The following is a 13,996-nucleotide window of genomic DNA, read 5'->3' on the forward strand; positions in this document are numbered from 1 at the left end:
CTCAGGGCTCCTTTCTTGTCAATGAGCCTTGTCAATAAGGACAATTGTGGGGGACTGGCTTTATGTAGATTTGACTATGAGAACAAAGGGTTGACTGAGTGAATGCTCTCACACCAGAGCCCCATAATGTGGAAGAAGTCATCCAGCTGCCTGTACAAGAAAAGTCAGGTGAAAAGAATGATGTATACACTGCTGGGATGTTTTGGGGTGAATCTTATAGAGGGAGAAGCATCACGATTTCACAAGATGTCTACAGAATTGACCGTGACTGTCCCAATGACAAGAGTTCCTGAAGCGCTGCAAGAGTTCATTACAGTGCGCACTTCTGCTGAACAGTATCTATGCCTCACATCATAAAAGAATCTGTAGGACAGGGGATAGATAGCTCAGTGCTTAAGAGCACTTGTTGCTCTTCCAGGAACCAAAGTTTGTTTCCCAGCACCCACATAGTGGCTTGCAGGTGTCTGTAACTCCAGTTCTAGGGGATCCAGTGTCTTCTTATGACCTCCATGGGCACCAGGCACTCACATGGGGCACAGATATACATGCAGGCAAAACACCCATACACAGAAAATAAAATTAATAAGTCTTAAAAAAGCATACAAGATTGTTGGTCGATGGTGGCACACACCTTTACTCCCAGCACTCGGGAGGCAGAGACAGGCGGATCTCTGTGAGTTTGATGCCAGCCTGGTCTACAAGAGCTAGTTCCAGGAAAGCTAGGAACTTCACAGAGAAACCCTGTCTCAAAAAAACAAAACTAAACAAACAAAAAAGCAAAAAAAAAAAAACCATATAAGACAAATTACATCTGAGGAAAACCTCTAGCCTCCATACACACATATGTGCAGAAACACAAGAACACACATGCATATATTTATTTATATATGTATACAAGGTTTTACAAAATATATGAAAAATAAATATATCTAATAAAAGTATACAGAAAAGTCACTTACAAATAGGTAGACTTTTATTCTTATAATTAAAAGAATACAAATTAAATCATGTGGACATTTAAAAAAACAAGAAATAAAATAAATTACAGATTTGATATTTCACTGATCAGAATGGAGGTCTTGGAGAAGGAGCAGGGAATCAGGAATTTCCATGTGTTGCTGACAAAGGGTTAGCCTGAAACCTCTTTGGGAAGCAGCTTAACGATAAAAATTAAAATGCATATTTCCTTTGATTAAAAAATAAAAAATAATACCTACAAGGCATATTGCCATATGCCTGCAATCCTGTCTAGCAGGAGGCTGAGGCAGAAGAATTATAAATTTGAGGGCAACCCAGACAACTTATTGAGAGACTGTCTCTATAATGGTAAAAGTAAAAATGCTGCAGGTCCCCGAGTGGCTGCAGCGGGCAGCGGGTCCTGAGACCAGGGCAGACCATAAAGCCGCATGGCGGGTGAGAGACCAAGACAGATAGGCACACCATGCAGAGTGGGTTATGGAAGGGAAGGAGAGACGGGGGAAGAGCAGGGAGAGAGGCAGAGAGAGAGAGAGAGGGAGAGGGAGAGGGAGAGGGAGAGGGAGAGGGAGAGGGAGAGGGAGGTGTGGGGAGAAGGGAGACACAGAAGCTGTCTCTTCGAGAGGGGAGAAGGGGCTCAGATTGGAAACTGAAGATTAGCTTGCCTCAGCGGACAGGGAAGGGAGTGGGTGTGGCTTGTCTCTTAAAGGGACAGAGCAGACCATTGCATTGGGTCTGGGAATGTAGCCCATTCGTAAAGCATTTGCTTGGCATGTCCAAAGCTCTGGGTTCAACCCCTCAGCACAGGGGATAACTTCTGTTTTCTTCAGAAGATTACAGAAATTTGAGTTTTGTGTCGTTCTTTCCTATAGCAAGTGTCAATAGGAACTCCAATGGGAGGTTGTTTAAATAAGTTACCGGATGGATCACAAGCTGTTAGCATAGCCATTTAAGGCCTTCTTTCATCCGCCAACGAAACAGAATTTTGGCTTGGGTCAATTTGCACACACACACACACACACACACGCACACACACACACACAGTGACCATGGTCTAGGAACAGAGGTTCAGGTGCCCCAAATACCCTATGCCCATGTGGTAGCAGTTTCACGAACAAAACAAAGCAAGGAATAATAAAGGCACCTTTTAAAGATAGACAAATCACAGCAAATCCAGGAAGCCTCTGCGTAGCTGTCTCAGATGTTAGCTCTTGATACTTTAGCCTTTGGATTGGTGGAAGATAGGGCTCTCGTTGTACATTTCAAAGGGATTTACATAAGGTCAAACACAGGTGGGTGGTGCGTGGTAGGGGGACTGAAATAACTTGACCCTGGACCTGCATTATTCTGGCTCTGCACAAACATGGAAGTGCTCACCAGTCCATCAGCCTGGCAGGTCTGACATGGGCGCATTGCTTTCTGGAATTCTGGTCATACCTCCCTCTTTCTCTCTTCATGAGGAAAAGCAGCAGCAGCTTCCATGCTATTGGACTGCAGTGCCACATGGAAGCAGAGAGTTCAGGAAGAGGCAAGGCTTTGTGGAATCCAGACAAGTTAGGGAATGTAAGAAGGTTTAGGGAAGGGAAAGTGGTGGTATTGTGCAAACAAAAAGCTTCTATTTGGGTCTCAATCATGTTAAAATAGTTTTCACCAAGAAAAAAAACTCATAAGATAAAATACAGCACAGTGTAACATAGATTGACCATCATGGTGCAATTACAAGTGATTTTTAAAAAATTTAAACTTCACAGGTTACATTTCCACCGTAAGCATGAGTTCACTGCTAGACGCGCCTTGGCCGGTAGGAGGTGCGATTTAGGGCGCTCTCAAACCTGGTCTGAATTAATCAAGCAGTCCTATCCCAACAGGGTCAGGCCACCGCTCTGAAGAGCCCCGTTGGCTAGAAGATGCGACAGCAAGGATTCCTTTTGGGTAATTGGGACTGGGAGAGTTGATCAGAGTACTTATCGGGGCCTAAAGAAACAAAGGTTGAAGACTGTTATATAAAGAAACCCTATCTTGAAAAACCAAGAATAAATAAATATAAAAGAAACAGAGTTTGAAATGTTTCAGTGATCCGAGGAATGGCTTCTTAATTAGGAAAATTCCCTCGAAGTAGTACGTGCTAAACCCTCGCCCGACCTCTCCAATCCTGGAGGAAAAAAGGAGCAGTAAATTGAAACATCAAAGTCAGAGGTTGTTTGATTAAGTCCAGAGCACCATCCTAGGATGGATTTTAAAAGTGCAGCTTCCCAGGTGTGAGAGATCCCAGCCCGAGAGGCGCGCAGGGATGGCGCAACACAAAAGAGCTGGACTAGTTCCCGGGGAGGGCGCGAGCCAGCGTGGCTTTGGCGATGGGTACTGAGACCTGTGCTCTAGGAGTCCCCAGGCAGCAGAGCAGTGCAGACCCACAGAGGTCCGGAGCAGAGGGGGCTGGCAGCGTAGCTCAGCCAAGGCTCCGCCCCGCTCTGTGCTCTAAGCCCCGCCCCCGAACGCCTAACCCCGCCTCCTAGGGGTTCGGAGTGGCGGTAGCCGACACCGCCTCCGTCCTTCCTGACTTGCGCGCGCAGCCCGCCGCCTGCGTCTGCCCGCTCCTTGGTCAGGCGCCTACCCTGAAACCGCCCAGCCAGTGCCCGGGAGCTCGGGTCGCGGTTCACAGCGAGCCCCACAGAGGTCCGTAGCCCCGCGCGGTGACAGCATGAGCACGCGCCTCCCGGCCCTCGGCCTCCTGCTGCTGCTGCTGTGCCCTGCGCAGGTGAGCGACTTCCAGAGCCCCGGGCGGGCGGGAGGGCGGGCTGGGCCGTGCGGCGGCTCCGGAGACCCCGGGCGCAGGCGTGGGGAAGTTGGTTTGCGGGTGCAGCCGCGGAGGTCGCCTTCTCCTGTGTCTGTCTACCCTCACGCTGCCCTGTGGTCTGGGAGAGGTGACAGCGGGGGCCGCTATTTGGCCAGCTTTGAGCTCATTCCAGCTGTGGTCACCTGATTTAGGAAGTGGGATTGGAGGGACAATGGGTGCAGAGAAGAGGGACTTTGCTTGTTTTTATCCATTTTAGACAAGACAAATTCTACATGCACATCAACTCTTAAGTTTACGTAGCTCTTATTGCATTATCGCTCCTTATCTCCAGACGGTGGAGGCAGAGAACGGGACTCAGGCACCAAATTGAGTACTTGAAGTGAATCAGCCTAATGTAAAGAGTGTGGTTTGCCTCTTATCACGTATGTTATAAAGTTTCGGGAAACTGAGGCCCACAAACGCAGTAGGCCCTCATCTGGCTTTTCCTTGCTGTGGCCAGTTTGGGCATGGGTGTGTCACTACTGTTTGTGTGTCTAGTTTTCTCATTGGAAACAGTTGGGTGTGTGTTTGGTGATGTCTACGGAGGGGTACTAATTAAACCACATCAGGATGACTAAGTCGATGGAAATTCTGTGCCCTGTGCCCACTAACTCCCCTCTACTGGACTTATGAGTTATGACATGGTGGTGATTCAGTTACCCAGTCTAGGAAACCTATCCTTTGGACTTTACATATCTGTGCAGTGCTCAGGGATGTAGGGATGCTGATCCAGGAGGGCCCAGGAGCCAGGAAGTATACACACGCAGATACCAGGCTGAACCCAGAGTCAGGAAAAGCAGAAGGGAGCTGTTTGGGACAGACCAACCCTTGCCATCTCTGGTTTTAGGTGTTTGATTCAGCCTTGATTTTTTTGAAATAATAAAAACCTCATCATTATTGAGATGAAGTCAGTGTGTGGAGAAGCCGTTTCCCTGCCTAGTGTGGTGCCTTTGAGAAAACGTCAGCAGTTTCTTTTCCCCAGAGTTTTAGGTCAGGACCTAATCAGCAGACTCCACGCTATAAAGTGGTTTAAACTTACCTCAAGGTTGATAAGCAGTGAGCTCCTCTTCTAGAGCATTTAAGTAGACTAAAGTTGATTCTCTTGCAAAATGCTGGAAGTCTTTCCAAAGTCCTCTGAACTAGGAACACTCCCATTGTTTCAAAAAGCAGCTTTCTGCTATCTAAAGGCTCCCAGGCAGCTGAAGAGATGGGGTGGGGTATCTGGTTTTGGAACTTGTACTGGTGGTTGACTGCAGCTCATCAGGTTTCAGTCTGAACACCAATCAAGTTGCTTGGGGATTAGACACAGCTGTCCTTTGGAAAATCTAAAATGCATTTGGAGAGATTTTTAGTTTTTCTCTTTAAATTTACAGATGATGGAATAACATCTCCAAGTTGAATGTTCTGCTTTCCCATTTGTTTTGGCTCTTTTGCGTGTCAGTTTCTAAGGGTCCAGCTTTTGACACTCTGTTGCCCGGGTTATTGCCAGGGTGTGCCTGGAATTCACCGTGAGCCTGCTTCAGCCCCCTACCTGCTAAAGTTGCAGGTGCCTGCCTAGACAGCTTGTTTATAATGCTGTGTTTGCTGATAGTCATGCTGTGCACGCCTTTAATCTGAGCCCTAGGGAGGAAGAGTCAGGCAGATCTCTAAATAGAGGCCAACCTCTTCTACCTAACAGGTTCTAAACCAGTCAGGTAAATATCAAGACCCTGCCTCATACAAACAGCAGCCCACCTGTTCATCCAGGTATGAATGCAGTTGGGGAAATAAACGAGCTTCTTCTGCCTGACCTTTTTCCCCCTTGAAGAACTTGGAATATGTTGAGGTCTGAGCACTCCTTAAATATTTAAGTGGCGCATTCAGAGATGATCTGGAGTGGGTTAATCTTTTGACCTGGAGGAAGGGATTAATAACTTTGTGAAATTGGAGTGGGTATGTGTGATCTTCTCCAGCTTCAGGCGGATTGATAACAAATTACCGACTGGAAAAGGAAGGTTTTGTTTCTTTGTTTGCAAGTGGGTAAAGGGCTTGCTGAATAGAACCTTGTATTTCTCCGAATTTATATCAGCCAGAACAAAGAGTCCCTCTGTTGAGGGAGGCACAGGCACCCTCTCCTGGCTAAGTCTCCTCATGTCCCTGTTAAAGACTCACTGTTTGAAGCATGGCGCGTCACCTCCTGGCAAGTCTGATCTAGGCTGTCTCAGGTGCCCCCTTCACTGTCACCTGGAGCTCTGCAGAGGGCGTCTGCTCCCCAGACAGACCACACAAAGTCTGTGCCAGCCTCCCCAGGCCCCTGTGCTGTTCCCCAGCCAGGATGCCTTCCCATGGAAGCTCCTGATTTTTGCTTACACTGCTACAGTGGCTTTTTCTGTTAACAAAGTCTTTGAGGGGGCGGCAGTAGGAGGGGGTCCTTAACTCCGTCTCTCCCCACTGGAACTCCAGTTCCCTCCCCTATAAAGTCATAGTAACTGTGTCTACTTTCCAGGGTGTTTGTAAAAGTTACTTGTTTTTTTTACTGAAATGCCAAACGCAGGCCTCTTGAGGGCAAGAACTATATTAGTTGTGATCAAAGCTGGAGAGAGGGCTCAGCAGTTGGGAGTGCTGGCTGCCCTCCCAGAGGACCCGGGTTCAATTCCCAGCACCCACATGGCAGCTCACACCTGTCTGTAACTCCACTTCCAGGGCTTCTGACAACTTCACACAGACATCATACATTGTGCAAAACACCAATGAACATAAAATAACAATAAATTATATATATATGCATGCATCCATATATAATGTATTTGCAGTTGATTTCTGGTGATGACATTGATTGTAATGAAGGGGTGATTTATGGTATACCATCTTCATAAAGTTGTTAAAATAGCCAGGATCTTTTTCTTTTTCAGTCGTGCTTGCTGTGTAAGCCAGGCTGGCCGCCGGCTGGAAATGCTCTTGCCTCGGTCTCCTAGGAGCTGTTAGTTCTGCCAGGTCATGTGCAGCCGTCTTCCTAGCAGGCAGTGGGGATGATTCTGGAGTACAGATGAGAGACGCACAGTGTGTCATTATGAGCACAGGGCTAACCATTTTGTCCTCACAGAACTCCTTCAGTAAAAGCATATTTTCATGTTTTTAAGATTTATTTATTTTTGTATTTTATATATATATATATATGTATTTTATCTGCACGCAAGAAGAGAGCATTGGATCCCATGAAACGATAGTTATATGAAGTTGTGAGCAGCAGTGTGATCTTGGGAATTGACTCAAGACTTCTATAGTTATACACAGTTGTGAGCCGCAGTGCGTGTTTGGGAATTGACTCAAGACTTCTATAGTTATGCACAGTTGTGAGCCGCAGTGTGTGCCTGGGAATTGACTCAGGACTTCTGGAAGAGCAGCTCTTAGCCACTGAGTTCTCTCCAGCCCCACATTTTTCTTGTTTTATCAACAGGAACATTAAGTTCATGTTTGTCTCAAGGTCACATGACTAGTCAGTGCTGGCCCAGAAGCTTGCGCTGATTTCTGCAGTCTACTCAGGCTCAGGTGTTGCTCCCTCATTCCTGGTATTTAGCAAGCTGAAGTGAGTGGGTGCCCAACAGTTACCTGTCTGACCAGTAAAGCTTCTCATTCAGTACCTGCTCCTGTCTCCGGTGTGGCTTGGTCGTTGTCGGGGAGTGGCTAGTTGGCTGACCATGGCCCTCTACAGACACACACCAGCGCTCACTTGCTGTGGCTTTGGGGCTCTTCTGACCCTGTGTGAGCTGAAGCTCGTACTCGTCTAACAGTAACTAGTAGTGTGGCCTTGGGTGAGTTACTTACATGCAAACTCGATGGAGAGCTCTAGAAATATTTGACTCGAACCCCATGCACAGGCAAGTCTTGGTGTGCACAAAATTACCCTTTCTCTGTGTGCGCGTGCGTGCCAGGCCGGCTTTGAAACAGAAACAGAGGTTTCTACCCTAGAAGTCAGATCAAAACAAGCCTCCACCTCCAAGGCCTGCCATGCTTGTTTACTATGTCTTCTGAATTCCAAAGGCAGTATACTCTCTGGGCAGAGTTCCCTCCACCCCATCCTATTTTACTGTTATTGTGTCCAAACTTGCTACAGAGGCAGTGGGCAATGGGGCTAACCAGCAGCCACCTGGCCTTTTCCCCTCTTGGAGCTGATTCCTCTATTGCCTTTACCAGTGGTAGCACATGTGGCGATCCCAACTCTGTAGCATCGTGGTTGGGTGCTGGCAGGGAGCTGAGGACTGTCAGTCACACCGAGGAAGGAGTTATCACTTGACAGCCACCTAGAGATGGGAATGGTAGTCATTGTTTCTACAGATGACCAGGTTGTGAAAAAGAATATTTGTGGACCATCACCGCAGCAGGTGGGGCTACCTGTCTGCTGCAGCGTTTTCTGAGGAGGAGTCAGTGCCCAGACAGGGCTGGAGTTTGAACTGTGCAGACACTCGGGTTGGGAGTGTGGGAAGGTTCAGAAGATGGGCTGGAGAACATTGGTCTTGTTTTTCAGAATTATGTTACTTATGAGCTCTGTGGCCTTGGAATATCATTTCTGAGCCTTAGTTCCCTTGCCTGTAAAATCTTTGTATTCTGTGTGATGGAGTGTTTGAGAAGGGAGGCGAGTGAGAAACTACACGGCTTTGTGCCTGGCGTGTAACCGGCGCGTCTCCTGGGCTTGTGAGTTTGGCCCTCAGCAGGATTCACGAGAGGCCTCCAGGAGTACACAGCTCTCTTGGTGGTGGTCAGGGTTTCTTTCTGTGTAGTGTGGGTAACGGCCCTCCCTATGTGCTCATGGACAGTAGACTGTAGTTGCTGATAGATAGCAGACGGGTTCGTTTTTCTTAAATCTTCCTGCACTAGCCCTGTTGATGGCAAGTTTCTGACTCGGTAATATTTCTAGTAATTGAACCACATCTTCCCTGTCTTATGAAAGTAGAGACTCACTCTAGCCTTGTCACCACTAAGTCTGGGCTGACGCCAGATGACCACGAGTTCTCATCTCTTAACGGAAGAAACCCAGTGAGATTCTCTCAATTCACTAAGTCTTGCCGGTTTCTGAGTCGTTGAAGGTTGGGATGCAGCCTGCAGGGTGTTTCAAAGGAAGACTTATACCTGGGCCCAGCTGTTGAGAATCTCATGGTCTTACAAGGCATCAAAACAAATGCAAGAAAATGCTCTTGCAGATCTCGTAAATTTTGCTTGATCTTAGAGCAACAACCAGCAAACTGTGGCCTAGCCAGAGCGTTTGTAAATAAAGTTTTATTGGGATGTGTCCTTTCGTTTACTTTGTGCTATGGCTGCATTTGAATGTCTACAGGCAGAGTTGAGTATTTGCCACAGCAACCTGAAGTCTCAGAAGCCTACAGAGTAAATGTTTGGCCCTCAGAGGCGGACTTTGTCAGTGCCTGGCCCTAGTGCATCTACAAGGGAGCTCTCAAGATGTGACCAAAACATGTCACCAGAACACGAGACATCTGCTGCCTCACTTGGAGGACAGGTTCTGCTTCAGTGCCAGGCCCTGCTGAGCTATTAAGACAGCTCACCTACTTTGAGAACATAGGCACTGGACCAGGGTGAAAGGGGTCAGAGTTCAGCCTAATGAGGAAGTGAGTCGTGGGGGAGGCATCTAAGCAAAGGTCATCTGACAGGGCAGACAGGATGGGTAACACAAAAGCCTAGGGAAGAGACAATGAGGCTTATTTTTTCTGTGGTGTGGAGTTTGACCCAAAGGATCTAGATAAAAATAATTGAGGGGAGTTCAAAAAGAGCAAAAAAAAAAAAAAAAACAAAAAAAACAAAAAACAAACCCTCTGTGGAAGGGAGACGTGGGTGTTAGCCCTGGTTCAATGTGAGAAACAATAGGGTTGATCCAAGGAAGGCCTTCAGTTGTAATTCAGTGTATCTGCAAAACCTGGATATTTGTGATAGGTGTTTATTGATTTGCAATTAAAGAAAAATATGCAGTCTTTAAAAAATAATTTAGGGATGGACAAAACGTACTAGTTAAGTAATGTTGCCCCTTCAGTTAGGAGTACCAGTGTGAGCACATGCCACATCTGACCGCTGGCTTGAACGCGCCCGCCGAGTTCCTGTGCTGGAACACACACACCCTGCAAGCGTTGAGCTACTCAATACACCTTTGTCAAAATGAATGAGTAGATGCAGCCCCTCCACCCAGGCCTTCTAGCCTCCAGCTCTGTGAGACAAATAAATTTCTTCTTATCACTTAGTCTCAGGTATTCTGTGGTGGCAGCAGCATACAGACTGGAACACCCCAGTCCGTGAGTCAGCGGATGCACTGGCAGAGACTTGGGTGTGGTGTGGTGTGGTGTGACACTCAGCTCGCCATCCTCAATCCCGTTTGACCTCAGGATGCTGACAGAACTGTAGCTCTGCCGTCTCTGGCTTTCATTTCATCTGGTGAAGAACAGCTGAGACCGGGTTTGCTTTGTGTTATTTTGGTGGTAAAAATCACATGCGACTTTTGCTTTTAGCCATGCTCAGTGACCTCAGTGTGTCACACATGTGCAGCCTTTGCTACTGCCCATCCCTAGAGCAGGGCTCATGTTTTGGTTAGACTCACTTTTTGGTGATGGTAGACCTCAAACATGGTGAGTTTCATTTTAATACTGCGCATAATACTTCTTTCCATAAGAAGATGTTTCTGAGCAGGGAGGTGATGGCGCTTGCCTTTAATCCCAGCACTCGGGAGGCAGAGGCAGGCGGATCTCTGTGAGTTTGAGGCCAGCCTGGTCTACAGAGCAAGTTCCAGGACAGTCAAGGATACACAGAGAAATCCTATCTCAGGGGAAGGGGGAAAAAAAAAAGAGGATGTTTCTGAATTTAAAACCAGGGTGTGTTTTGTTCAGTTTAGTTTTGTGACCTAGTCTTGCTGTATAGCCTGGGTTAGCCTCCAGTAGCAATCCTGCTACCTCAGCCTCCCAAATGCCAAGTTTAGGGACAAACGTCACGGCCCTCATCTCAGAATCAGGCTTCTGTGTCAGAGAACAGGCAGCATTGTGTTTGGAAGTCAGGTTCTTTGTCTAAAAGGGAAGCGTGTGGCCGCATGAGTTCCGCTTGCCCAGAGCGTGGTGGCATTAGCGTGTGCTGCTGTACTGCCTGGGGAGACGTTGTGACACATCAGCCCTCTTTGTCACACAAGCCCTGGCTGCCTTCTGTACTGTGGTGAGGTTGAGATTGCAAATTCCGCCACTAAGGCACCAGTCAGATTCTCCATGGGTTGCAGAGATGAGCACGGTCCAGCCTTGTCTCTTTAAACCTGTGGTCCCTTGGTGCAGTGGAAGGAGAGCCCAGCCTCCTGAGGCACCTAGGCCACAGGTAGGTGTCCAGCTTTGCCGTGTCTTGGTCCAGACCTTAGATGAGGCACTTTACCTGCTCATCTGTATTCCAGTACAATGAGTCACAGATCTGTCTGCATGGGGTTGTGACAACAGACACTTAGCAAGTGCTGTGGCATAAGCGTGGGAAATGTGCTGTGTCCTCATGGGACCGTATGCCTAGGCGCGTCGACAGGTACCATACGGGAGTTGGAGAATGGCCTTAGTGGGTAGTGAGGAGGACAGGGAGCAGTGTGGAGGCAGACAGGTCTCCTCAGGATAGGACAGAAGGAAGGGAAGAGCCAAGACAAGGTATCTGGAGCGCTTTTCACAGGCAGCGGGAGAGGGTGGGTTCTAAGCACATGAAGACTACAGACTGGGAGGTGGTTGAGCAAGGGAGTCCTATCAGAGTGGATGATGTTAGCAGTGGAGGCAGTTTCAAAGGTTAAACTGTTGCAAGAGGCCTGGGTATAGACACATGGAAAGAGATTGGTTTCCCAGAGGCTGGCAGGCAGCTAGGTGGGTGTGGAGAGCTTGGAGCCGTCCATGAAATTAGAGCGTTGTTCATAGGCAGGTGCGGATACCAAGAGGCAAAGGTGTTGACAAGAAAGAGGCCAGGGGAAGAGTCATGCAGGAAACAGGCTCTGCTTGCTGTAATTGTGAAGAGGGTCTTGCCCTTGAGTGCTGCTCTGCGAGACGATAGGTTCTGCCCTGACAAAGGAGGAAGTGGGCGGCTGACTCTAGAGAAGAGCCCTAATTGTGGAGTTAATTACCTTTTATGAGGAGTCTGTGCCTGGCTCCAAAAGGCCTCAGTTTCAATCCTGACTAAGCCACTACTTGTGTGATCTTGCACAAATTATGTCTGTAGTCTCTGGGGCTTCACTGTGTGCATCTGTGGAATACATGAGACACTGCGCACTGGTGCCGCCCATCACAGTTGGGAGGACCCTGAGCTGATGGACACCTTGGGCCTCTCTGCCTGGGGCTGTTGCTGTGGGCAAGATGATTCTGTGAGATGCCAGCCTGAGCATGGCCAGGAAACCCCAAATAGTTTTGTTCTATTGAGGTGGTTAAGTGACTCCTTCAGGGGTAGTGGGCTCAACCTGCCTATTGACTTGAAGTGTTGACTTCTTGGGATCCAGAGTGCCCGACTCCCCTCCTGCCTTCCCCTTTCCTTCCCAGGGGCAGGGATGCTTGGCTTTGAAGTCAGGGGCTGAGCATAAAAAGCGTGGTCTTTGTGAAACCACACTGGGCCATTTTGATTGTTCTGTTCACCGTGGATTTGGGGTGGATGTTTGTTGATCTGGGATTACTTAACTGTGGCCCTTTGGCAGCTAGTCCCCTAGCTTTCTGGGAAATGGCATCCGACTACATTGTCTGAGTGTTCAGCTCAGAACCTGCTTTGGTGTCAGCCCTGCTGAATTTCCTGATCAATTTTGCCCAAATAAACTCTAACTGGCCTCCTGAATTTTCTCTGTAATTCTGCTGGGAGACGGGCTTGGCATCTGGTAGGGTAGAGAGTTGTGAGGAATGAGAGACGGCTCCTTGTGTCCCCACCTCCATAACCAGCTTTTGTCTTTTTGACTTGAGTTACATTGGTAACCACCTGTCTGTGGAAGGCCAGAACTTCAGTTCTCAGCTTGAGTTGCTGAGTTTGGTTTAAAATCTTGAACTTGCTCTACAGAGAGGGAGAACAAAGAAAGAGATATCTTGATAGAAAAAAACCATCATGGGGTTAATAAGGAACCTGGCACTGGGGAAATTCCCAGAAATACACAGGGATGACCCCAGCTAAGAATCTAAGCAATAGTGGAGAGGGGTCTGAATTGGCCTTTCCCTGTAATTAGGTTGAGGACAACCTTAATTGACATCACAGAACCCTCATGCACATACTGATGGAAGCAGATGCAGAGATCCACACTCAGCACTGGCCCAAGCTCCTGCAGTCGGGTGGAAGAGAGGAGGGAGGAGCCATGATATGAGCAAAGGGGTCAGTAAGCCCACAGAAACACTGGACTTAGAGCTGGGGAATCTGCATAGGACCGAACTTGGTCCCGTGAAGGCAGTTGACAGTGGTGGGGGTTGGGCAGTATGTGGGACCACTGATAGTGGGACCAGGATCTAACCATGCTGCATGAGCTGATTTTGTGGAGCCCATTCTCTGTGGGCTTGCTCAGCATGGGGGAGGGGGCTTGGTCCTGCCTCAAGGAGGTGACTTCCTGGGGAGACTGTGCCTGAGGAGCAGATAGGGGGAGGGTGGTGAGAGCTGGAGGAGAGGAGGAAGGTAGAACTGGGATTGGTTTGCTAGTACATAGATAGATTAGATAGATAGATAGATAGATAGATAGATAGATAGATAGATAGATAGAAATCTTGACACTTCCCCATTTGGATAATTTCTCTCCCTGTGGCCTAAACATAGGACTTTGAGTTCGGAGAGGGAGATTGTGCCGTAGACACAAGCAGCCTGGGGAAGAAGCTCCAGAGCTACTGTCCCTTGTCTAAAAGTGACAGGGTGTGGTACCCCACATACACACACACACTCACACATCTCCCATGTGGGGATTGGGGTGTCTGTTTTTGCCTCTTTGAACCCAGGCCTTCCCCATGTTGAGCAAACACTCACTCCTAAGCTACTCCCTTTCTGTGAAGGCAGGGGCTCCAGGTGACCTCTGCCTCTCCTACTTCCTGTTTCATCCCTTCTCTGTGGTAGCTGAGGTTCCAGCACACTGAGTTTTAATTTTACTGTTTAAACAACTTATATTGTCTCTGGATCCCTTAACAATTGTACCTTGGTCTGGTTGATGGGTCTGTTCTTCCTCTATTTCTTCTGCCCTCGTAGTTTCTGTTCCAGGAT

At 48.0% G+C, this 13,996-nt stretch overlaps 1 protein-coding gene across 2 annotated transcripts in view; it reads left to right on the forward strand.

Moving 5' to 3' along the window:
- Positions 1-3,592: 3,592 nt before the first annotated feature.
- Positions 3,593-13,996, forward strand: part of Npc1 (NPC intracellular cholesterol transporter 1) — a 47,490-nt gene continuing 37,086 nt past the window's right edge. The window contains exon 1 of one of the 2 annotated variants that reach the window (XM_041659871.1): positions 3,593-3,730. In XM_041659871.1, the coding sequence (XP_041515805.1) occupies positions 3,674-3,730 (57 nt within the window). In that variant the 5' untranslated portion in view covers positions 3,593-3,673. The remainder of the gene's footprint in view (positions 3,731-13,996) is intronic. The other variant, XM_041659872.1, reaches the window with a different exon arrangement.

The sequence above is a fragment of the Microtus oregoni genome, unplaced genomic scaffold (genome assembly GCF_018167655.1).
Source record: "Microtus oregoni isolate MIOR12 unplaced genomic scaffold, Mior012 000011F_ref0000422, whole genome shotgun sequence".
NCBI classification, from domain to species: domain Eukaryota; kingdom Metazoa; phylum Chordata; class Mammalia; order Rodentia; family Cricetidae; genus Microtus; species Microtus oregoni.